Source organism: Poecile atricapillus, chromosome Z, assembly GCF_030490865.1.
Source record: "Poecile atricapillus isolate bPoeAtr1 chromosome Z, bPoeAtr1.hap1, whole genome shotgun sequence".
Lineage (NCBI taxonomy): Eukaryota > Metazoa > Chordata > Aves > Passeriformes > Paridae > Poecile > Poecile atricapillus.
In genome coordinates, this window is record NC_081289.1 from 84,035,569 (window position 1) to 84,060,524 (window position 24,956).

Sequence of the window (24,956 nt, forward strand, 5' to 3'; positions counted from 1 at the left end):
AGCCTTGTGAAGCATTGCTCCTGGAGTGTTGCTGTCATCTCCTGTCCAGGGGACACCCCAGGAGGCATCCGTCACCATCATCTCAGTGCTTCAAGGATGCAGCACACACGTGGCTCTCAGCTACATGATGGTGCCTGGCTACCACATGGAAAGTTATGAAAAGTTTGGCTGAGGAAACCTGTCTCATAGTCTTTGGACAGTGGAGAAGGGTGATGTATAATTGTACATATTCATTTCTTTGTCCTAAAAACACACATTACACTTCAGTTACTGTTTAAAAGAAACCTAAGTTTCCTGCCAATAAATACTTAAAATGCCCTTTCCAAAAAATATTCCCGGACAGCTCCAAGAAGTATTCAGTCTTCAGTAAAGAGCTAGGTTAGTATTTAGTGCTCAAATGTAATATGCATTGTTTGCATAAGACCACACTTGTATTTGTGCAGCACTACTGAAACCAAGGTACTAATCCCATTCAATGCAACAGAAGCTTTATTCAATACTGAAAAAAACTAGGTCTCTGCTAGACTGTTCATGCCCAATGCAATAGTGTTATACCACATTTTAATGAGACCAAATTCAATTTAAATGGCTTGATTATGCCAAAAATTAAATTTCAAGATAAAATCTTACATGCAAAGTCTTCCCACCCACTAACTTATCTTCCTTTCTATTGATGACAACTGTATTATTTTGGCTTAAAAGCACAAAAAAATTGACTTGTGGGATTTTATTTCTCTTCACCATCTCCCTTAAAATATGTAATAGATTGTTTTGTGTGCAGATTTGCTGAAAAATTCAACAGTCTTGATCCAAAAGAGGCAGTAGCATCTGCTTGCTCTCTGTTTCAAGAAAATTTTACATATATTTTAAAAGAAGTTGCAATTTCATGTTGATTTACTTTTAGATAAGTTAATCTCATTTTAATGATTCTGATATACTTTTTTTGTATCTTTGGACATCTAAGGCCACAATGAAAGACAATGAAAATCCAGACACTGCTGAAAGTCTGTGCTGCTGTGTCCTGGTTACAGGAAAAATGGAAAGGAGCTTTTAATGCTGTCCATTCCACAGCACACATATCGTCGTTGTGGTCAAAGGGGGAGTGGTCCCAGCAGGAAAAGCCAAGGAGCAGGAGGGGAAGTGCACCACATTGCCTGACTCTCTCCAGTGAGAAGGTATGGGGATCAGCCATATGAACCCAGCCCCTCTTCACCACTGTTCAGTCCCTTTCCCATTCCTGCAAGCTGTGGCTTTAAGATGTGGTGCTGAAAGACAGCAATGCAGAGTCCAAGCCAACTACTCCGGGGAAAATTAGAAAAAATGAGAGAGAAAAGGGGCGGCAGAGAGCCAATCTCAGCTGATCCATTCAGACCCCAAACCCCTGCAGAAGCAAGTGACTGATGGCAGGGCCAGAGAAGGCTGTGCAGAACCCAACCACTCAGTGGTCTGAGGCAGTAGCATGGTGCAGGATTCTGAGGAGTATTTTTGCCCTACTTAGACTGAGCCAGGGGGATGAGAACATGAAGGGACCAAAGTTCTCATGGCCATATTGCCTTTGTCTGGAGTCCATACCAGGAACTGTCTTTGGGAAGCATTTTTTCTTTTGTTCCCAGTGATAAATGTCCTTTTGTGGGTGGAACACCGTCTTTTAACATACTTTTCTTGCTACTAATACTGCTGTGGTAATTGTGATTTTAGTAAATTGTTACTTTAACTCATAATCTCTTCTTATTGTCTCTCCACTGTCAGAAGGCGCAGTGGGAAAGGGAACAGCTTGTTTGGAGTTTGGTTCCCTGCAGTTGTTAAAACCAGCACATGCTGTAAGTGTAACTTGGATTTGAAAAATGCAAGTTATTACAAACCCATGCTACCAGATGTGTAATCCCAAATGGTCAGAGGGGTGTAAAGGCCATGACTGAGATTAGGCAGGGACCTCACTGCCCTGGGGTGCAGCCTGTAGGCATGCAAGCCTTGACTACTGAGGTACAGTGAACTGGAAACTCCAGCTGCTCACAGCGGAAGGTACTTACTCTGTTAACAGATCACTGAAGAGTACCAGGCATACTTGAAGATAATCAACAATGTTTTATAGTTGGAGTATTACTTCCCCAAGTATTCTATAACTCAGTGAAGCTGGTGAATTAAACTAGATTTAATAACCCAAGTGAGATTATACTTTAGTGTTGATAAAAGCAGTGAATGTGCTTATTATGAAATGACAAAGAAGCTATTATGTTTTAGATCATCCCAACACAATCAGCAGCTCTGCAAACTTCACCAGCACACAAACAAGCTTTTTTTTTATTATCAAAACCAGCATATCTGGTATCCAGGCACAGCCCAAATTAATACCAGAAAACACTTGGAAGAATCAGTCATAATCCTGCTAATTTAAAACAAGTGTTAGGCTGAATTGATTTGGTATAGCAGTATGCTAATGCTTTGACTTTAGCTTGATCTAAACAAGAATAATGCCCTCACAACTAAAAAGCACTTGACATGTTTTGTAAATAAACATTTACAATTCTTTACTAAACACAACAGCAGAACAACACTGAAGAAAGTCACACATTATCATATTACTAGATGCAGCAGTCTTTAAAGCAGAATAATGTCCTGTCATCTCAAATAACAGTACTTAAAATGTGCAATACATTCTTGTGAGACAGGGGAATGGGGAGGAAGATGCAGGAAAATGCCCACTTTATACACACCTGTCACAATAACCCCACCTCAATAAGCAATGATTTAAACCTTTAACAAGCATTATACAAGAGGTAACCACAGTAGTGTCCAGTCAGGCCAGTGATCATAAACAAAGGAACCCCATGATACAAAGTTAAGTCTAGCTTTCATATTTGTGAAGAAAAACTCCTTTCAATCCTGCAAAGGGACATTAAAGTAAGCCTGACCTCAAGGTAGACTTGCAAATCGCTGCAGAACTACTTCATTACTATCACTCTTCATTAGCATAGGTTCTGCTCTGGCAGCAGTTAAATGCATTTATACAGCCTATTTTTGTCAACACAGAGAGCACACCTTTTACTTCAGCTACTCATTTCTCCCTGATTATGAGATAAGACAATTTATAATAATATGCATTAGTCAGTTATTCCTGAAAAACATGGATGATTGCTTAGAATTACAGAAGATACAAAAATACTCATATGTTTTTGCACTTTTCTTGCAGTAAATTTATTCCAAGATTCAGCAGCCCCTATCAACAATAGCTTCACGATGTAATTTTAAAACTGACAGTTGGAAGAGTTACGGCTTTGTTTACTGCCTTCTCCCAAAAATCAGGACGATGGTCTTGCAGACTGAACTGACAGCTGCATGAGACAGTACCCAGTGTGTAGGTGCCAAATAATTACCTACCATCTACTAAATGTGTACTAGTGGTCGTCGTTTGTGTGTCTTGCAGAAGTCAAAAGGTATAGTAGTTAAAATCTGGCTAACCAAACAAGGAAAAAAGCCGAGGTTACCTGAGGAAAAGCCGTGCTGCATGTGTTAAGAGCAGACATCAGCAGAGACGGCCCTCAGAGACGTGCGAGGCGGGCGCTGGGGAAAGGCGTGAGAGCGAGGGAAGCCTAACTCCAGCCTCCGAGACACCTTTCCTCTACATGGTTTATGCAATGAAGGTCTAAGGGAAGTCGCTCCTGCAGCGGAGGTGCTCCCGGGGCTCGGGCCCGCCACACCGCCTGTCACGGCGTGCAGGGGGAGTGCAGGGCTCGGACGCGGGATGCGGGCGGGACCCGAGCCGTTCCCCCCTTAGGCGAAAGGCACTCCTCAATAGCGAGGGAGCGGGAGGAGAGCTGAGACTCAGCCGTGGCGGTCCTTCGCCTCCCCTCAGCTGCCTCCCCCAGCGGTCGCCCTCCCACCTGTCCTTATCTCAGCTCTTCCCACTTCCTTTCCCCTCCCCGGGGATTACCACCCCTCCCGCCCCTATACACAGAGGGGCGACGCGGGCCGGCACTCACCGCGCTGCTTTCGCCGTCCTCCGTCCGCTGGTCCTGGATCCTGCCGGCGGCGGGCGAGCCCTGCAGCAGCTGCTCCAGGCAGGCGGTACTGGGCAGCGAGGAGCTCTTCTGGTGGGACAGGTGCGCCCCGGGCCGGCGCCCCTCCCTGCCACCCGCCGGCCCCTCACAGCCGGCGGCGGGCTCCGGGCGGCGGCCGGGCGGCGGGCCCTTGCCTTGAGGAAGCAGGTGCTCCCGCAGGCGGCGCAGGGTGGAGCCGGACTCGCCGGTCGGCTCCAGCGGTTCGGCGGCCGAGCAGCATAGGTTGGGCTGGGAGGAAGAAAAGACGCGGTCTAGCACCTGCCGCCGCCGCTTGAAGCCGCTCCACTTGCCGCCGGGCTGGAGGTCCCCCTTGCCGCCGGCGGGCGGCGGGGCGAGGGGCTCCGCAGTGCGGCGCTCGGCTGCTGCCCGCCCGCCGCCGCTCCGGCCCTTGCCCCCCAGCTGCAGGTTCTTCCACAGCCGGGCCTGGAAGGAAACCGCCGGCTCTGGTTCGCTGGGCTTCTCCCCCGTGGTCACTGGGGGCTCTTTGCCCGGCTCCATCCTTCTCCTCTTGCGACGGGGACGACGGCGGTGGTGGCGGCAGCAGCAGAGCCCGGCGGAGCCTGTCGCCCTCTCTCCGGTGCGGGGCGGGCCGAAGCGGAGCGGCGCCCGCTGCCGGAACGAGCGCAGGGCTCCGCCGCACCGCCCCCCGCTCAGCGTGGCGCGCCCGGGGGAGGATGGTGCTACTGCCGTGATGCTGAAGACACGGGAAGGACGAAGCTGCACCCTGGCCTATCTGGGCAGAAAGTTTGCCACCCTAAGCCCACCACCTTGGGTGGTCCCCCGACGGGTGGCGTGAAGCCTGGCCAAAAAAGTTACCGGCGAGGTGCAGGGGGAGCGGCGGCTCGCATATAGATAAATGCAGTAATGCACGTGAGGACTTGGCGGGAGCGGGCTTGCCCTGCCCACCTCCCCACCTGTTTCCTGCGGTGGAGGCGGCCTTCCCGTACGGGGCGCTGGGAGGGCGCACGCGAGTGTGAGCGCCCAGATACCGCAGTCACCGTGGAGGCTGGAAACATCCAGATCCCTGGGTGAAGGTGGCCAGCAGGCATCATCCCCGACCCGCGGTAATTTTGTGGAGGGAAGGTTCAGTGGGATTTGCTCTCGCGCTTACAGAAAGCGCTGAGGGAAATACGGGCCTCGTCACCGGCTCTGTCCTTCGGTGGCGGTGGGTACAGAATCAGAGCCCGGCCCGGCAAGGACCCGCCAGGTGTAGCGGGAGAAACCCCTCAGCTCGTCTGCCGTTCTCGTCTTTTATAAATTTTTTAAAAAGTTTTCTTTTGTAAGCTATATCTTTCTGCAGTGTAATTTCGGGTATCATTTAAAAAGACACAATAGAGGATTTGGCCTCCTATATTCAACTTCCCCAATAAAGTTTGCAAGCAGGTATTTGACACTCTAACTTTTGCTGAAAAGATTATGAGGAAAATTAAAAGTACTGAGATAAACTGGGTGGTTCCAAATCATCAGGGCCTTGGGAATTCAATCCACAATATATGAGAAAATAGCCAAAACAACCTCTGAAGCAGTGGAGGTTATTTTGAGGAGTCCTGCCAATTTAAGTGACATTTTAAGACCGGGAAAAAAGCCGAAGATGGTCATAGAAAAAAAAAAAAAAAGGCAAAAAATTTTAAGATAGAAAATTATAGATATGACAAATGACTTTGATCCCTCTGAGTGAATCCAATAATCAACTAAAAATAATCAGATAATCTAACTACCTGAAAGCAAAAGCATCATGTAGCAATGCTCAAATGGATCAAGGTCTGGAGGAAACTCATGTGTTGAAATGTCTAAATCGACATCTTTAAATCAAAGAAGGAATTCACTAAAATGAAGTTTTTAAAAGATTTGTTTTCTTGTAAATAATCAGTTTACTCCATGAGCATGAATCAAAAGAATAGTAAAAGAATTTTGTTCACCAACTACACTGGGGAGAGTGAAAAAGGCTAAAAGTATTTGAACATATTTTTCTTCTTTGTGTTTGACTCTTTATTTCTACCTTACCCTTAAAACATGAAATAAGCAGGTTTTAAGATCAGTTTTCTGTTAAAGTGATGACTTCACAAAACCAATAGATACAAAAAGAATACAACAGCATAATCAGAAGAATTTACTAAATATACTGAACTGCTCTCATACCTTTAAATGTCAGTTATTTTAACCAGTAATCACATTTTCTATTAAAAAAAAAAAAAAAAAAAAAACACAACAAAAAAACAAAAGACCAGAAATCTGTTTCTATAGACATATCCCCTTCAGCAGCTAATCTTGGAAGTACATGGAGGTTTGTAGTCTGGGGGGAGTGTAAACAAGCCTCTGTTTGGCTTGCACTGTGTTTTTATAACCCATGCATTGAGTGTTTCCAAGTAACATACTGACAGGCTTCCTAATTTTTTTTCCACAAAAGCCAGCATAAACTTTCCTTACATTAAAACTGTGTCATTACCAAATCTATCTAACCTGCGTCCTTTTTATCCAGCCAGCAAGCAGATTTGCTTACAAAAAAAAGGGTCAATGTGTCTTCGCCTGTTTAGTTACAGAAACACTAATTGTCCTGGGGGCAAAATCTGTCTGCGCTGACAGCAAATGGCTGTGCTGAAACAGGCAGAGTGGGAATATTCTAAAATTAATTCAGAACAGGTCCCTGTAAACAGTTTTACAACACTGTGAGTCATTCTGCACATTGAATTACCTGAGCTATATTCATTTGTTAAAGTTGAAAAAGAATTTGGCAGAAAGATCACAGCAAAACCTCAAGCCACATTCAAACAGAAATCTCAACATTTAACAAGAATATGACTTTAACACCTGTACAGATGAGAACTATACTTCTAAATATACAGGTAAACTTTTATTAGCCTTATAAATAAGGATATCTGAAAATATTTCTTTATGCCACATTGCTATAGTATTTTGAAAGCTAAATATAAAAATAAAATAAAAATAAAATAAAACAGGACAACAGCAACAACAAAAAGAATAGTTTGGTATTTCAAACTGAACCCTAAGGAGATGAAGAATGTCTTCTTTATTTCCAGCATATCAACTATATATGTCAAAAAGGAAGAACATTTTCTCAGGAAGGCAACTATCAGTGTCCTCAGAACTATATTTCATATATATATATGTATATATATATATATATATATATATGTGTGTGTGTGTGTGTGAGTATGTATGTCATTACTCTAAATAGTTTAATACAAATTATAAAACAAATGTACCACTCAAAGCTGAGCACTGTGCATTTTTGAAATTTTTTTTTTTCTAATATCTTTGCAGCCTATGCCCCAAAGCCCCAAATTTCTCCAGTGCTTTAGATCAAATAAAAATTTTTATTTTGGTTTTGTTTATTTTTTGAAAAAGAAAGAATATACTTTGTTTCTTCTGCTATTTAGGTCTACATATATATGTATCTGTATTTAGAAATATACTTAATTTTTTAGTTAAGTCCTCTGTTTGAAACACCTTTCCTTTTCCCATCATTCAGAATGCAGCAAAGATGGTAATGTTTTGAAATACATACCAGACATTTATGGGGATAGTATTTGTTTAAAGATGGCTTTAGCATCAAAGACTGAGCATGATGATGGTCTTCTCAGCCTGGAACCACATTTTAAACCCCATTTGATCCTTACTTTGCCTTGTTCCTTTCTCAATGTTTCTTCAGCCTGAATTATTATGGATTTGTGTTTCCTTTTTTTTTTTTCCTGAGTTATGTTTCAGATCTGTAACACGATTTTCAAGTACAGCCTTGAATGTTGTATTTTGCTTTTTTTTTTCTCCACAATAACAATGGAACATTGGCATCCCACTAATGAAATTCAGGTCTTGGCATGATGAACAGTATTCCAAATGACTTCTCCCCAACCTGCTGTAAGCAAGTTTCATATTATGAAGACAAACATATACTCTTTAACTCTTCTTGTCCATGGTTATTTTTACCTGAAATGTTCTGAGTTTCATCATGAGACAGGAAATACAGTATAGAACATTAAACCAGCATAACTGAGAGCTTTGAAGTTTAAAAAGTATTTAAACTGCGTCATATGATTTGAAGCTTCAGGCAAACTTAACTAGAAACAGTATTATAAATCCTATCTTCACCCACAAGTACACAATAATGAGTACATTTCTTCTTGCATTTTATACAGATAACTATGTTCCTGCCTCATGTGGCTCTTCTAATGTGATTAAATATAGCATCTTATAAAGCCAGTTGCTTATGTGTAGTTTTGAGTATTTTTAACCAGATATTGAATTTTTTGGGGTGTAATAATGATAAGATTGATTCAGCCATTAATCTAGGATAGTGCAGGCTTCAAAATGTTTTCCTGAAGCAGGAGGACCTTCTTTATGGGAAAGTACCATGAAGATTTTAAGTTGCACTGTTATGAAAAGTTGATTCAATTTACTAGAGGTTGATTTCCCTTCTTTTCATGTACCTCTTTGTCTGGAATATTTTAACCATATTGCTAGCTTTCTGCTCATGTTCTTTAGCTATTTGTTTGACTGTTGTTTTTGATCCCTAGCACAGTTCTTCTAATGACATTTACAGGAAGGTCTAGTGCAGCTCCTGGGAATAAAGGAAAGAAAAAGCCAGGTCACAATGCTCAGCACTGGTCTATATAAGCCATGTGCAGCACTTTAGATCATGTAGTCAGCCCATGTACCGGTCTACACACAACAGTGGAAAATCTAGCAAGACATTTTCATGGCTGAAAAGAAGCAGGCTGCCCCTAAGCATCAAGATCTCGCATTCCTTCTGATGTTAGCAGATGTTTCACCTTCAGAAAGGGAAAGAACAGGGAGTAATGGCTTTAAACTGAAAGACAGTAGATTTAGATTAGGTACTAGTAAGAAATTCTTTACTGTGAGGGTGGTGAGGCACAGGAACAGGCTGCCCAGAGAAACTATGAATGTCCCAGCCCTGAAAACATTCAAGGTCAGACTAGAAGAGGCTCTGAGTAGCCTGGTCTACTAGAAAGTATGTGTGCCTGTTGAGGGTTAGGTGTTCTTTTTGTTTTTGTTTTTGTTTTTTTTTTTTTGTTTTTTTTGTTTTTTTGTTTTATTTTGTGTTCTGGCCTGCCCAGGGAATTTTTACCCATTATGTGCTGGGACAACCTAACTACCGGTACTTAGGGGTGCTCACAAAGGACAAAGAGTGGCCGGGCCCAGGGTGGGGGGGGAAGGGGGCAGGAAAGGAGGGTGGGGACAGTTTTTAGCTGGCTTTCTTCGGCTTCGGGGAAGGACGTTCGTGTGCTGGGTCGCGGAGCTGCTGCGGGGGAGAGAAGAGAATTTCGCCATCACCCAGACGGAGCTGCTGCTTCTTCTCCTTCTCCCCTCTTTGTTGGTGGCCTCGCACCCCCTGTCCTGCCGGGACGTGTGGCAGTGCCAGGCGCCGCAGCAGAGCTGCTGATCCACCTCACCCACCAGCCCAGGATCTCAGCTCATCCCTGCTGTTCCAGCCGACTGTTCCTCAGAGCCCTGCAGGAGCACCGGGACTGCCCGCCCGAGGGGGTTTGTGAAAACAAAGCCTCTCCTCCATCCCGTCTCAGCCGAGAAAGCTGTCCCGGGGTCCCTGGTTCTGTGTTCTTGTTATTGCTGTAGTTATGGTTGTTTTTTTGCCTGGTTAAGAACTAGTAAAGAACTGTTATTCCTATCCCCAGATCTCTGCCTGAAAGCTCCTTGATTTCAAATTTATAATAATTCGGAGGGAGGGGGTCTACATTCTTTCATCCCAAGGGAGGCTCCTGCTCTCCCTAGCAGACACCTGTCTTCTAGAACCAAGACAGTGCCCATAGCAGGGAGCTGGAACAAGATGACCCTTAAGGTCCTTTCCAACCCAAACATTCTATGAATCTATGATTCAGATTGCACCACTGAACATACAGCTCTTTTTTAAAAAAATATTAGTTCTGGCCCAGTTTTTCATCATCAATATTAGTACTAAATACCAGTAATGTTAGGGTTAAATTGTTAATTGTATTAATTTAGAAGTTTTTAGAATCTTTTTGGCAGTAATCCCTGACAGTTTTCACATCTCTGTTGAAGCACCACCAGTGGTGAATGTTTTTCCATTCCTGCTAGTTCTTTCAGGTGTCTCCTGTTGACTCTGCAAAGAGGTGTGAGGAACTGAGTAGCTTCACCAAATACTGCAACACCCAGAACTGGTCTTTACTCTTAACCTATTTTTATTTCAACTACCATTGAATTAATTTTGGAGAAAGCTATTTTTTTTCCTTTCTTAAACTTTTACATAACTAGAGATTATCTCTGCTTAAAATAATTTTTCCTCCCAGCAGCATTCTATTCTCTCAATATCCCAAGAAGATATAAGTATTATAACTTTTTTTTCCATTAATATTGCTGACACTTAGAATTGCCTCCTGATTCTGCAAGTGGCACTGGGGTGCTACATTGCAATAAGCAATTTCAATTCCATTTGAAATGAAGGACTGTAGAAGACTCATGTGGTTTCCTTCATTTCCTCCACATCATAGCACTGGCGTAAGGAGGAGTAGGAAAGGAAAAGGTTGATATGAGAAATATTTGGAGCTTGCATGTAAAAAAATATATATAATCTGAATCACACTCTCTTTTTTTCTTCTTTCATCAAACTGTTGAGCTCTTTTAAATATAATTTCATGTAAATTTCTACTTTGGTTCCTTTCTATTTAGGAATTAGTAATAAACTATAAATACAAAGCAATAAATTCTTTATTAGTATAAAGAAAACAACCTATACAAACCCACGTTGTGACTCTTTGTTATTTTGAACATATTACGTATATTGATGTATTAGACAGATTGTTTTAAATAAATTCTTCCACAGACCACAATAATTTCTGCCACAGAATGTAAATCTTTCATTTTTCAGTCTTTGGAGTTCATCACATGGTCTCATGATGCACATTATAGAGGACCAGCCAAGTTTACTGTATTTTAAGGAATATGCAATATTTCTTGATTGCTAGATTTCTGGAGTACTCGCTTGAGATACAATTATGTCAATTCTAAACTTCAGTTTTTCTAATGAGTTCAGTACTATGTCTGTTTTCCGTGTTGTTTGACCTCAAATATCACTCTTTACTGCATTTCAATCTGAATGTTCCATGATCTGACATTATACTAGGTCTGGACCTGTCTTGTTTATGTACCCATCTGTTCTGCATCTCCCAAAGAAGTTAATTACTGCTTTTTTCCTAAAAAACTTTACTGCTTCTTTTTGGATACCTACAGGATTTTCTAAGACAGCATTATTATTCTAAATACTTATTTTCCCTCTCCTCTGCAAAACTTTAGTTCTTGGAAAACCATTGTCTGCATTTCTACTGCTTGCTGTTGGCACATTTTGAATTTTTTTGACCAGGCATGAATCTAGCAGCTATATTACATGGCTTTTACAAGCTATAAATCTGATTGTAGATAGCTGCCTGATTTTTTCCAGGTCCTATTCTTTAAGCTGTTTCCCTGCCTAAGGGCATTGAAAGCTATTTGGTATGGAATTCAAAAATACCTTGGTTCTTAATTTTAACTGGAAGTTTTAATGCCTGTTTTATCTGCCTTGTTATAGCTGCCTATGAAGTTACCCAAATAAAAGATCACTTGCCTGTTTCTCTCCTTATTTTTTTTCAATTTGGCTGTTGCCATATTACTTTTTTTTTTTCTCTTCCAAATTTCTGGCAGCAATGAGAATCAAAAGAGATTTCTATAACTGTATAACTGTGCTCTAATTGAATATCTTCAAATAAAGTTTTTGCTTTGATGTATCCTTTCAACTGCAATCTTACTTGGCTGCCACATTTCAGGCTTTGAAAACCTTTGTTTCAAGCCACGGTGGCTCCTTGTAGTAATCCTAGAGTAACAAGATTTTAATCACAGTCCTGAAATTCAGATATTTGACATGGCAAAGCTACCATTTTATCTGTCATCTCCAAAATCCTCCTCAGTACTAGGACTCATCTTTCTAACTGTCATTACTAGTTTATTCACTACAATGAGCTTCTTTGGTTTTTTTTTTTTTGCTTCTTCTTTAAAAATATTTGGGTACTGTATTTTATTATTCTATTTTATTATTTTATTTTATTTCATTTCATTTTTATTTTGTTCTGTCTCCCAGAACAATGACCAGCCCTTGGCAAAGATTACTGATGCCACTGTATTGCCATTCATATAATCACAGAACCTGTGCTTGGACAGTTTCCTGAGTTCATCTTGTTGCTTTTCTGCTCTCCCCATTTTTCAGACCTTTCAGAACTGGTGATCACCTGCATGCTGGATAAATGGCAAGACCATCTGCTGCTCTTCTTTGGCCTGCATCCATTATCCATCTCCCTTGTGACTGCATTAATCCAAACATAAAGCACATTTGGGAATGGAGGAAGGAAGAACAGTTCTTACCAGCTAGGTCCTTATGAGCACCACATCCACTGATCCACTGTGACCACAATGGTCCCTGCTGCTATCACGTAACCTGTGAATTGGGAATGATAAAAGGAGAAATATCTCTGAGCATATATTCTGTCCCTGGAGACCAGCAAAGGCAAATGATAACTTTATTCCTTTCCTTAATGCTCAAACAGTAACAAGAATGCATGCTGTCTCCCTCAGCTCTGCTAACGCTGTGTTGGATGTGTCAGCAGTGGCAGAAGGCAGGGCCCTTAGACATGAGACATGCCACTTTGACTGTCCTCGGGTAAGACAGTGACCCATATCAGTGGGAAATGCTACATGGTGCAGGTTCCATGCCAGCAGTGCACACTGCAGTACAAACAGCACAGGTTCGAGGAGGCTTTCATCCAAAGGTGCCCCACCTTGCCCTCCTACATGCTAATAAAAGTATGGAATGGACCCCAGACTCCTTAGTCACTGCTTTGCTCTGTGAGCTGCTCAGCAAAGAGACTGTCTTCCACACCCACGTTTTCAGCTTGTTTTTCCCCCACTGAGGAGGGAGTTGGGAGCTGTGGGAAAGGGGCCCTTTGTGAACTCTGGTAACAGAGAGCTCAGCCTCTCTCTTCGCTTCTCAGTGTACATGTATTGTAGGTAGAAGTGGAGATTTTCAAAGCATGTCCACTCCCCACTCCTGCCATAATCCCTCATCCTTGGGTGCCCCAAACCTAAACAGCTTCACTAGGAATATGCCGAGAGAGACAGATACAGAGACAGTGAAACTGCTTCCTCAAATACTATAGGGCTTTCACAGCTAACCCCAGTGCAGATGATACTGGAGCAAGAACCACTGGTCAGTGGTTCAGACAGCACCAAGGGTGCAATGAACAAACTTCCAGCAGTCTGTGGGGTTAAGAAAAGATAGTGATTCTCCTCCTCTCTGGTCAGAGAGGAAACAACACCTCTCGTGTTGTCTGCATCTATGCCCACAAGTGGTTGCCTTCTGGAAATCCTTTAGTTAGTCACAAAATTGTGAAGTTGTTACTATTAAGTCTTCTTGCAACCTTGTGTTGTAGTTTAGAGCAGGGAAATTGGAAATAGCATTGTAAATAAACCTGCCTAGGATGACTGCTTTTATTTTAGTAATGGAACTGCAATTAAATGTGAATGCATGTTCCAGTGTAAACCCAGAGAAGGTCATGTGTTTAGTAAAAATGAATCTTTTTTTAAGATCATAACTAGTAACTCTAACAATTCCTTCCTTTTTTTTTTCCCCATGGGAAAGAATCAGTACACAACTGATTTATGATTTGTGTTGTTTTAAAGTGTTTATGATATGATTTTTTTAACCAGTGTCTGCCATGGGTCTTGATTATCCTGTTGGCATTTTGGATATTTTCTCTTTGCCTTCTGGCATTTGAGTCAGCTTTTTAACATTCTATAGTTTCACTACAATTTATGGATGGCATTTAATCTGAGAAAGGAGAACATTTACTGGCTCATTAAATGACTAAGGCTGGAAATGAAGAAGGCTTTCATCTTGTCTCTTTAGTGCATTTTTCTATAAGCTGCAACTATGTTTTTTTGTAGTAGACTAGTAAAAAGAGTCTTCTGTGAAGCACTGCAGTGTTCTGCTGCTTTTAATAAAGTAGAAGAAAACAGCTTAATATTTACTTAAGTTGACATGGAAGATGAACACAGATATTTCAATCATAAACCACTTCTAGGTTTTTTACAAAAATCTGATGTAGCCCCATTTAGGAATTACCAGTGATTGCAAACATGAACACAACATTCAGGGCAATATTCACAGTCAACTCTAGGCCTATAATGTAGGCTGTTAGGTAGGTATAAGAGCTTTTTCAGGGAAAGAACTTGATGTACTCAATTATTTGATAATTCTATATGATTTTCAATATCTCAAAGTTAGCCAACACAGTTTTTTGATAATAAAAGAACCCTTATAATTTCAAGATTATTTTACCACTACTTCAAACAAGGCTGGAGACAGCCTAGTCTGTATCACAAAAAAGACCTATCAAATGTTCCTGCAGAAGAACACATTCTGCATTATCATGGGGTTGACAAAAAATCATTTCAGGCAATAATTTGGGGGTTGGTTTGAGTTTTTTGAATGAAAGATCTCCAGAACAAATCCTATCAACAAGATGCAGGCAAACTGGGAAAAGACATTTTGCCTAAAGTAGTTGTTCAGTCAGGTGGGATTCAAAAAGACTTAGTTTCAAATGTCATTCATCTTCCATGATTCCACATGCAGAAATTCAAAAGTCGTTTGTCTTCCATTATTCCAAATGAGCAAGACTAAATGAAACAAGGAATAGAAAATTCAGGGCTTATGAGGCAGAATCCAGTGAAAACAAAAATGGAGAGCAGTAAGCCTACAAAGAATCAGAAAGAATCTGTGATAAGTTAAAAAGAACAGGGGAAGAAGGGGCACAATGGAATATTTGTGAGTTGAATTTCTAGGAAAGGTGATATAAAATTAAGATGTGTAGGCATGTCTAAAATACTACAGCCTCTTTGGGAAGAATAACTTGAGTCACAGATAACTAACACCTGCATTGCTTTTGTCTGTCACGCCAAGATGCCTCTGGGAATAGCAGGGCACCTGAGGTGGATGGAGCAGCTTCCCACAGCTAATTGCCCCTTATGTGTGGTGGGAGAAAATACAGGAGGAGTACACTTTGTACACCAAGGATGTGTTACACCCTGGAAATACATACATACATACATACATACATATATACATATATACATATATGCATACTTTGCATCTGTAGTTTTGCAGACTAGACAGGTGATTATTAACAATACAATGCAATGCTTTAAGTCTTATGTAATTTACCTTTAAAAAACTGTTGCTTGTTGATGCAAGGAAAACGACACAAAAAACCTGATTTCTGTTACCTTTTTGAAATGTTTATGCAATCTGTTTAGTGCCATACTCCACAGACTTACCCATTCCAGAGCAATTGACACTTAATCTGATAAAATTAACCTAATTCTTCTGGACCTATATCTACAGTATTCATTGCAGACATAAAACATACAGCAGCAGTGAAAAGTAAAACTGATCTAGATATAATTGCAGTGGGCAGTCTGAAAAATACAATCCTAAATTCATCCTGATGGAATGCACGTGTGGAAATAGATGATTAAATATGTGACTACTAGTGCTTGCATCCATAGCCAATGTAAATTAGTCAATGGGAAATGTAGGTGTCCATTCTGGTAAAGACAAATTGCAACAGATGACAAAAAGATGGAAATTCCCAGTGATTACTTAGACGCCTGGAAAGCAAGGACTTTATGGTCTTGATGGAACAGTTCTATTTTCCAACTACATTGCTAGATTCTTCCCTCAGGCGGTGTCTGTATTTTCTATTTCTAATTTATACCAAATACTTCAAAAATACTCACTATACTTTCAGTATACTTTGAGTGGACAAAGAAACTTAGAAATAATAGGTTATTTTCTTGTACATAATATTGTCAAACACAATTTTGAATTTCACTTTTCTAATTAACAGCTTTAATAAGAAACTCATAACCAATAAACATTTGTTTATACATTTGATTTGTTCAGTTTTACCATATATTTTCTGATGCCAAATTTTTCTAAGCCCATAAATGCATTTATTAAATTCAATGACAAAGGAAACCTCTGATTATCAAAAAGGAGTAAAAAAATTTCAAAGGTAAGATAGAGTCACTTAACATGATAAACAGTTTTACAGCATCAATAAAATGCATATTAATTTGTGGCCAGCTACTTGAGAGCGAAGTTCAATAAAAATGCCATCTGGTGCACAGGATTCTGCACAAGCCCAGACAGAACTGATTTTTGAGGGCTTGCAAAGGCACCTACAGTGCAGAAGCCAGATGGCAAATTTAATGTTCATCAACAGACAGATTTTCAGGCCTGCGAGTGCAATGTCATGTTTTCTCAGTACTCTTTTGCATTTAATTTTTAAATGACAGATACAAGCAGCAGTAGTTTTTTATATAATTACCTACATGCACATGCAAACTTCAAAAAAATGGATGGAACATACATATTTTATCATTATATTTTTGATTTGAGCATTAAAAATGCCAGGCTGGTTGTCTATTAGCTCATATTTGCACATATTTTATTTGCATGTGTGAACTCCCAAACTCCCTGCCACACTGAGAATTCAACACAAAAAATTGTTAACTCTCAGAGATCTGAAAAATTAAATCTTTGCTTAGCAAGAGAACTTCTATGATTTGGACGATTGAACAATTTTTTGCAATCTCACAATTTGAGGAAGACTTCTGATAAGAAAGAGGAGAATTTGTAACCCATTATTAATCCCATTAGCTGCTTATTAGCTGGAGATTGATTATGATAAGGTTCACCTAAAATAAGCTATGTAAGTATTCTATACCTCTGAATGTTAAAATTATTTTATATTTAGTATATATCAACATTGTATACAATGGAAATTATGAGCATCCTAATGAGAACAGAAAAATTTTCCTTGGAGCATCATGAAGGTAACACTAGTCCTTTAAATCTCATACCACAAACAATTTTATCTCCCTTTCTCATTTTGAGAAATTGTAATCAGCGTATCTCAATCTCTTATTACTCAGTTAGGCATGACTCTTGGGATTTTCCCACCAAACAAAAATACCAGGAAGTTGATCAGTGTTGTGGAAGTGGCCAAAAGTGACTGAAATCACTTGTGAAATCTGTGTAATCCAATGCAGAAAATGTGCACTTCATTTTACATATTGAGTCCTGGGTGTGTACATTCTCATGTGAGTTCCTTTCTTAACTGCAATCTAAATACCTTCCAACATGTTTACCTAGAACTTTGTCATACACAATCAAGAAGAATAGGTGTACCTACTAATGTTCAGCCCCTGTTTTCCTTGATGTGATATTAGAGTTACAGCTTATTCTTTATCCTCATTACTGATCTGAAATCCCTTGTCAGACAGGGCTAACTTCTTGTACTAAAAGGCATCAATAAAAGGCAAAATCAAAGTACTGTGTTTCAACAACTATTGTAGTTACTATAGATCTGTCTTATATGGAATTAAGAGAGCAGAAATTTTAGATCTGTGAATACATCTGAGACAAACACTGAAAATGAAGCTGAAAAACCTTTTTGCTTCTGGACAAACAATTTTATGCTCTAGGGAATACTCTAAAGCCTCAGAAAGAAGCACTTGAACATTGCTGAAAGTTTTTGGCCCATTCACATCTGTTAAATTGTGAAGTATCATGGAGCTTGGCTGGTGCATTGTGGGTCAATCACTGGGCCATGTTGCAGTTTCAGTAACTCATAGTTACTTTGCAGAAGGTAATTCCATGCTTTTATAAGGTGATGGAATTGGTAGATCTAGCTCTGTCTTACATTTTTCTGATTGATTTTGTTTCAACAGAATACACAAATATAAAACTATTTTCTACTTCAAAACTTCAGCATTTCAGAATTTCTATTGTCCCTGGGAGAAAAGATTGTTTCTCTGTATATTTCTTTATATATCTGTGTATCTGTATAGCTGATGGATTGCAAATGAAAAATCACAATAAATCTGATTTTCTCTTGTCCCAGTTACAGGGCAGGGAGGTTGGAGCCTAGTGTCCTGTGAGTGTGACTAGGTTGCTGTTCTATACCACTCTCATCATTACAGGGGGAGTTGTCCTAGGGGAAGAAAAGGTGAGCACCCCTCTCAGTGGGGAGGAGTGAGCTATTTTGTTCCACTCTCCTCAGCGGGAATATTGTTGGGTTTGTTGCAGATCCCCTCCTCTGCTGCTGCTGCCTGTCCTCTACCTGTCTCTTCAAGGCATGGTTCTAAAACATGGTGTCAAAAAGAGACAACACAGCTCCAAGATGTGCTGGAAATCAGCCCTGGTGTGGGAAGCGACACAGGAAGCCAAGCACTGGAGGCAAGCCCAAGCCCAGCTGAGCCTGACCACAGCCAAAAGGAGTCAAGCTGAGCCACGCTGAAGCTGCCGAGCCAAAGGGAGCTGAGTGGAGCTGGGCAGAGCAGTCAAAAGCAGCAAAGCCAGGAACAGGTGCATGGGATAGAGTGCAGTGTCTGAAGCCTTGGTGCCTCACAACACATGCTATCTGGCTCTGGGGGGCTTGTGGACAGTCTTTTCTGTTGTTGTGGGTATGCAGAGCCAGGTACAGGTAGTGGCCACCATCTTGTCTTTGTCCCATGAGTCATACAGACACAAGCTGTGGCAGGGTGTCGGCCATCTTATTTTGTCACAGCAGCCACGCGAAAGCAAGCTGAGGTGGTGAGCAATTTTTTCCCTGTGTAAAGCAATTTTTTCCCTGTGTAAATTTTTTCCCTGTGTAAAGCAACTTTCCTTTTTGTATTAATATTTTAATAAATTTTGCTTCTGTTACTAGATGTTGTTCTTTTTTTGTACTGCATTTCAGTAAATTGTTATCTCAGCCTATAGTCTCTGCCAATACGAGGACCTAATCTGTCAGCAGCCTCATAATTCAGTTCAGGTAAGCTAATTTTCTGTAGAACATAAATTATTTTACTTGTGTGAGAAACAACCCTCTCTTAAAATTTCAAAAGTTTTATTAAACCTTAACAATACAACAAATACAACCAATACAAAACCTTAACAAATAGAACAGAGGACTGAACAAGGAAAAAGGACAGCACACTGGGAGTTGGTGAACCCGGCAGCCACGAGCTCTCTACAAAATGACTGCTCCACCTTTTACACCCCTGGGGTTGCATCAGGCAGCCCTGGCCCCTCACAGAGTCCATCAGTCAGCTCTTCCTCGCTGTCCATGGCTGCAGCTGCTTTCTTGCACCCTGGCTGCAGCTCAGGTGTTGGTGCCTCCCAGTAAGGAGCCTGCCCACTCCAGCTGCCCAAGCAAGGGCACAGGAACTCGCCCTCCCGCCACAGGTCCCGACTACCAAGGCAGTCTAAACAACAAACTACAATACCATAATTACACATCAATATAATTTCTCTCAGCATACATATAATATTCATCTCTTAATTGCGAGAGCCAATCGTCACATTACCCACCTATAACACTTGCAAAGCTATTAAAAGCAAATTTACCAGTTACACAGTAGCAGAGTATTTCCAATCTTTGTCTGTTACTTTGCAGAACAGCATTCTTACTTTGATGAAATAACTTAGCTGTAAATGGAATATTCTCACGTTAAAAAACCCTAATGTTTCATAATAATGAAAAAAACACAATCACAGAATCATAAGCATAATAAACAACATTTGTTTTGAAATAAATACCTATAAAGACACTTTATTTTCCATTAAATATGTGAAATTATACCATATATGTATGCATATTTATGCATATACGGATGAAACGTGGTGAAGAGGGTTTGCTTGTGTTTCCCCACTTTGTTCTGTGTATTCTGCTGGACAAGAACTGGATGTGTGAAGAACTGAAAAGCGTCATAGTTGTCTGATAGCTGTGCTGAGAGTATGAGGTATCAGTCTCACACCTTTACCTGCAAAGAGTCACCCTAAGTGTCCAGATTATTTATAGCAGGTGTTTGGAATTATATAAAACCCCAAAGTATCTAGCTTTGAGGAAACAGACATGGATCTTCTATTCTAGGAGCAACCCAATTTCGTTGTGCTACATGTAAGAGGCTTCCTTAGCATTCACTCTTTTATTTTACAGTGGAATTTGTAAAGAAACCAGAAATTACTGTTTTACTTGAAAGATTTTCCACACCTTGTGGTTGCATAGGAAGGATTTGGTCTTTCATGTTTAATAGACTGCTGCCCCCACTGTTCTGTGCATCTAGTAGCTGCAGGATGATAATCTTCCCCAATGAGATTTGTTCCTTCTGCCCGCCCACATGGAACAGTATAGTGAATATTTGCTTTTCTTCTTTTGGGCCATTGTTTGCAGAATGTGGGATATAATAGGGATTCAAGTCTATGTATTTGTGCTGAGTTATAGCTCTCTCCTATAGCATGATAGGATCTTCCAGCAGGATCCTAAAATAAGGAAGCTGCGAAAGCTGCCTCTATCCTCTTATACCCAAGTTCTTCTTGTGATACTTCCTAACCACATTGCAAATGCTGTCACTGCCCAAATACCCTTTCCATCATTTCACTTCCACTAATCCTTCCAAGCATTGTAATTATGCACTGCCTTTTTCTGTTTAATCTTATCTGTGTTATTTAATCTCATTCATTCTTCTTTTGACTTGTTTGCTCATTCAAGAGTTGTCTTTGCCTTTTCATTTCAAGTGAAAACAGAAATTCTGTCAAAATCAGTTGCACAGTCTGTCATAGCACATTTCAACTCTGAGTGCCAGATATAAGAAGATCAAAGTGTCAGAACCCTTTAGGGAATATTATGATAAAAAGTAAAAGGATGAAATCCATTTAAGCAACACTTGAACATTTCCCTGCCTTCTTATGCATCCTAGCTATTGAAAGACTTTTTTTTCAAAAAATGTTTCCTTTGTTTCTTACTTATGACAGATGTGCTTTTTCTCCTGGTGATATTTTCTCCATCCTTGAAAGTATCCATTAGAAATACATTCATTAGCAGGAAATTAGGAATTAGGTTTAATGATTTTCCATTCACAATGAGCTCTTTTTGTTTTTCTCAAAGAACCCGTGACAACAGCTGGTCAAGGAGTTAGTTATACATAGAAGAAAAATAATTTTGGTCTAATAAAATTAATGGGAACATTTTCAAATACATCAAAAGGGCTAATGAGTGATGTTGAAAATCATTTGATGTATTATGCATCCCAGAAATGGAGACTACAGTCCATGAATGAAATTTGTTAAAAAGTATTCATTTGTATTTAAAAACACTTACAAATAGCTACAAGTGAGGATCAGTGACAACTACCTCAATGTTCATATTTTTGTATACTCTTGGAGGGTGACTGGTGTGCACTATATCACTAAAGATGGACAGAGCTGTGCCATGAATGTTGTGAAGGTATTTAACTATACACTGGCACATACACTAAACTCTTACAGACAAATTTTAGAAAAACATGGAAATTAATTCATACCACGGAAGCTAAGCTGCAAAGCTCTTTTGCAAGCTGCAGCTCTCAGGGTTTAAAAGCGTTTGCTTCCACTTCCAGAATCTTGGAAGCCCTGCACACCTGAGAGGGTCCCAGTTCAGAAGCAGCAGTGCATATAGTGCTGGGCTGGGAAGAGCTGGTGTCCCTAGGCCTGCTGCTGAGGTGCTGTGGGAAGCCAGGGTCACCTGGAGCCCCAGGAGTGCCATCAAGAGCATCCCAGTGGAATCTTGCCTACATTTCTACACGTCTTTGTAAATCAATGTATTTTGGTTTGCAAAAGTCTTGTGCAGACTCACATTAAGAACCCTTCTGAGACACAGATGTACAGGACAGCTCCTGTGTCAACTTCTGTAGAAGAGCAGCTACTTCTGAATTCAGTGTTTATGAAGAAAATCTTATACACATGGCAAAAAAAAAATCCATTGATCAGTCACATTGTCTTCAGCAGGACAAAAAATAACTACATACCACAGAAGCTGTCCTTTTATTGTTGTTTTTTTCCTTGTGCTGCAGTATGGGTTGGATGTATTTACTCTTTAACACTGTGCCTTTAAGGGGTTTAAGGATGTACCATCTTTAATCTCTGATGTTTTGGGTTACTGGTAACACTACCTCAGGTGTAATATTAGTGACCCAGAACACCTTAGATGCAAGATGCTATAGACTATTAATTTCTCAATGAAAATGTCTCATGGCAAGTTGTTCAATTGGCCTAAAACTGTGTAGGGAAAAATACCACAGGAATAAATAATGTTCTTTATCACTGGTCATGAGGGCTGGGATGCTGAAGTACATCTAGTCTGTCCTGACCCTCACCTGAAACAGTCATGTTTCTAAACCGTAAGAGCATGTAAAATTCATACTCCCTGGGACATGCATGATTTTTGATTCTGGATCAAGAATAACTGACCTGCCAGTTAGTTTACCAAAAAGAAGTCAACATGGATATAAAGTCCATAATCTTCACTTTTAATCTAAAATTTACAGCAGATATTTTTAATTTGCTCTTTCTAGTGTTTTATTACTGGATTTCCAATGGCAAACGATGGAGTGGAATAGAGACCATAAAAAGCATTTCTCTACCTTTAACTTTCAGCACTGTAGTGATCTGGTGTACAGACCCATTTCTTATTTGGTTTCATTAATGCACAGAAAGCTGGCCTGTATTTTGTTCACAGGTACAAAGCAATGAGTAATGACAAAATACTGCCAACAATTATTTTGTCCAAAATTGATGGCTGTGCCTACTGGGAAGAGAGCAACATTTTATAAGAAATAGAATGTGAGTGCCATGATACTGTATGAGGAGATTTTTCTGTATACTAGTAAATTCACTTCTACGTAAGTAATTCTGCACCAGGACCCCAAATCCACATTTTTCCCACCTGAAACAGCCCTGTGGCACTTGACTGAGATTAGCAATAATATGTGTGGACAAGGCTGCAGGTTTTGTTTATTTAATAAAAGCAAACTGTCACATGCTGAGAAAGCCTGCTGTCCACATCCATCATGACCACGGTTTTGCAGCTCATGTAATTAGATTTCACAGGGGATTGTCTACTGTGCTGCTTCCTTGCAGAGACCTAAATAACCTGCCATCCACCAACATCTCCAGACTGTGCACCTGCCTGGTTGTGGGCAGTGAGCAGGATAATCCCCTTTTGAACTAAGTGAAAATGACATTTCTCTTAGCCGAATTCAGGCCAACATGCATTTTAGGGTTAAGCCAAGATGAGGTACAATTAAAATAGCAATATTCTGGAGGAACTTGTAGTGAGTTTTTCTGTTACTTCTCTCTTGTTGCAGTCAATGAAACCTTCTTAGACATCTTCAAGGAATCATCTGAATATATGATAAATGACATTTTAATGCAAGACACATTCTCCTTAGTGAATATGCATAACAGTGCTCACTGTCTTGCTATGTATAGGAAGATAAAACCACCACCTGACATCAAGCAGTTTGGGACAGCATAAATTAGCCCTAAAAATGACAAATCCAGTCCTTTACATATTTCCTATGTAGAATTTTTATCAAATTATAAAGACGTATTAAAACAATGAATGAGTTCACTATTAATTTTGTGCCCAGAATACAAAATTTTTCTCCATTATCATAACTTTAGAAATTCACTGTTGGCTAGGAAAAAATAACATGGCCCTCCCTGCTGTGCTTTGTACCTGCAGTTAGTTACTTTGGATGTCCCAGCACTGCTTTCGAATGGGAATGGGAATTCCTTTTTCCTGAACAGCAGAGGAGGCTGTTCACTGCCTTTGGTTATGGCATTTGGTTATGCCTTGTGTGGTCTTCTGTAGGAATGACAAGAAAGGCTCACCATGTCAGTGATCTGCACAAGCTTAGAGGAATCAACCATCAACATTTTTTGGAGTGATAGTTACAATGAAATGTCATTTGACATGTGCTAAGTAGACTAAACATCCTATATTTTAGGGAAAAGTGTTGGTGAGATGCCTATTTAGTAAACCATCTGAACTGACTACATAGCCTTTCTGATCTTCACAAGCTGATGATCTGCCATTCGCAGGGACTTAAGCATTCCATGCCATAGGAATGCCAGCTCATTTGAAGTAACATTATCTTCATTACACTGTGCATTTTATATATGTTCCTTTTATTACAATGAAATATTAATTTATATTTACACATTCCACCAGTTTAAGCAACAATCAATTAAAAACACAGGATGTCGTGAAACTGTATTTATGAGTATGGGAAACCTTCTTATGATTTTCATGGGAGCTTATTATTTCCCTAAATAAAATTGCATACTTCTTATTAGGCATCATAATGTTCAGCCAAAACTCCCAGAATTATAAATGGAAGAATGTTACAAAATGAGTGTACTCAGAGTTGTTTCCTAAGAGACTCATAACAGTCATTTTTGAGTCATGAAGAAGGCTGATATTTTTGATCAATCTGACTCTGGTCTTTTACTATACTGGAATGGAGATGGGATTTGAAAAGTCTTTGCTTCTATATTCATCCAGCATGATGGCAATGGACAAATTCCCCTTTTCTTTGGCAACTTTCACTATTTTTACGTAGGCAGTACTCCTAGACTCCCCTATGATTATTTTTCTTTACACTTTTTTTCCTCTGTCCAGTTTCGATCTAATTTGTCTCATTCTATTGGCAATGAAATATTCTATATTTTTTTATTGAAACACACTTGAGCCAAATGCATTTAATTCCTACCAACAACTTCAAGCCAAATTGCTTCTTTCAATCACATCCCACAAAGCATTTCTCTGAGCCAACTCTTGATTCTTCCACTAACGAAAATAAGCTTGCTCATGACATTTTTTGTGTGTCAAGATATATTAGAAGAATACGACCATGTCTGCTCTCTCTGTGGAGATGGCTACATGCATGTATTGCAAGCTCTAACCTACATTATTTGTTCTTCTCCATGGCTAC

The 24,956-nt window shown here is 40.1% G+C and overlaps 1 protein-coding gene across 1 annotated transcript in view; it reads right to left on the reverse strand.

Moving 5' to 3' along the window:
• The window catches only part of MCTP1 (multiple C2 and transmembrane domain containing 1), a 220,215-nt gene extending 215,105 nt beyond the window's left edge, over positions 1-5,110 (reverse strand). The window contains exons 1-2 of the mRNA XM_058825862.1: positions 4,875-5,110; positions 3,981-4,752 (exon numbers count right to left, since the gene is read on the reverse strand). Of these exons, the coding sequence (XP_058681845.1) occupies positions 3,981-4,752; positions 4,875-5,110 (1,008 nt within the window). The remainder of the gene's footprint in view (positions 1-3,980; positions 4,753-4,874) is intronic.
• Positions 5,111-24,956: the final 19,846 nt, after the last annotated feature.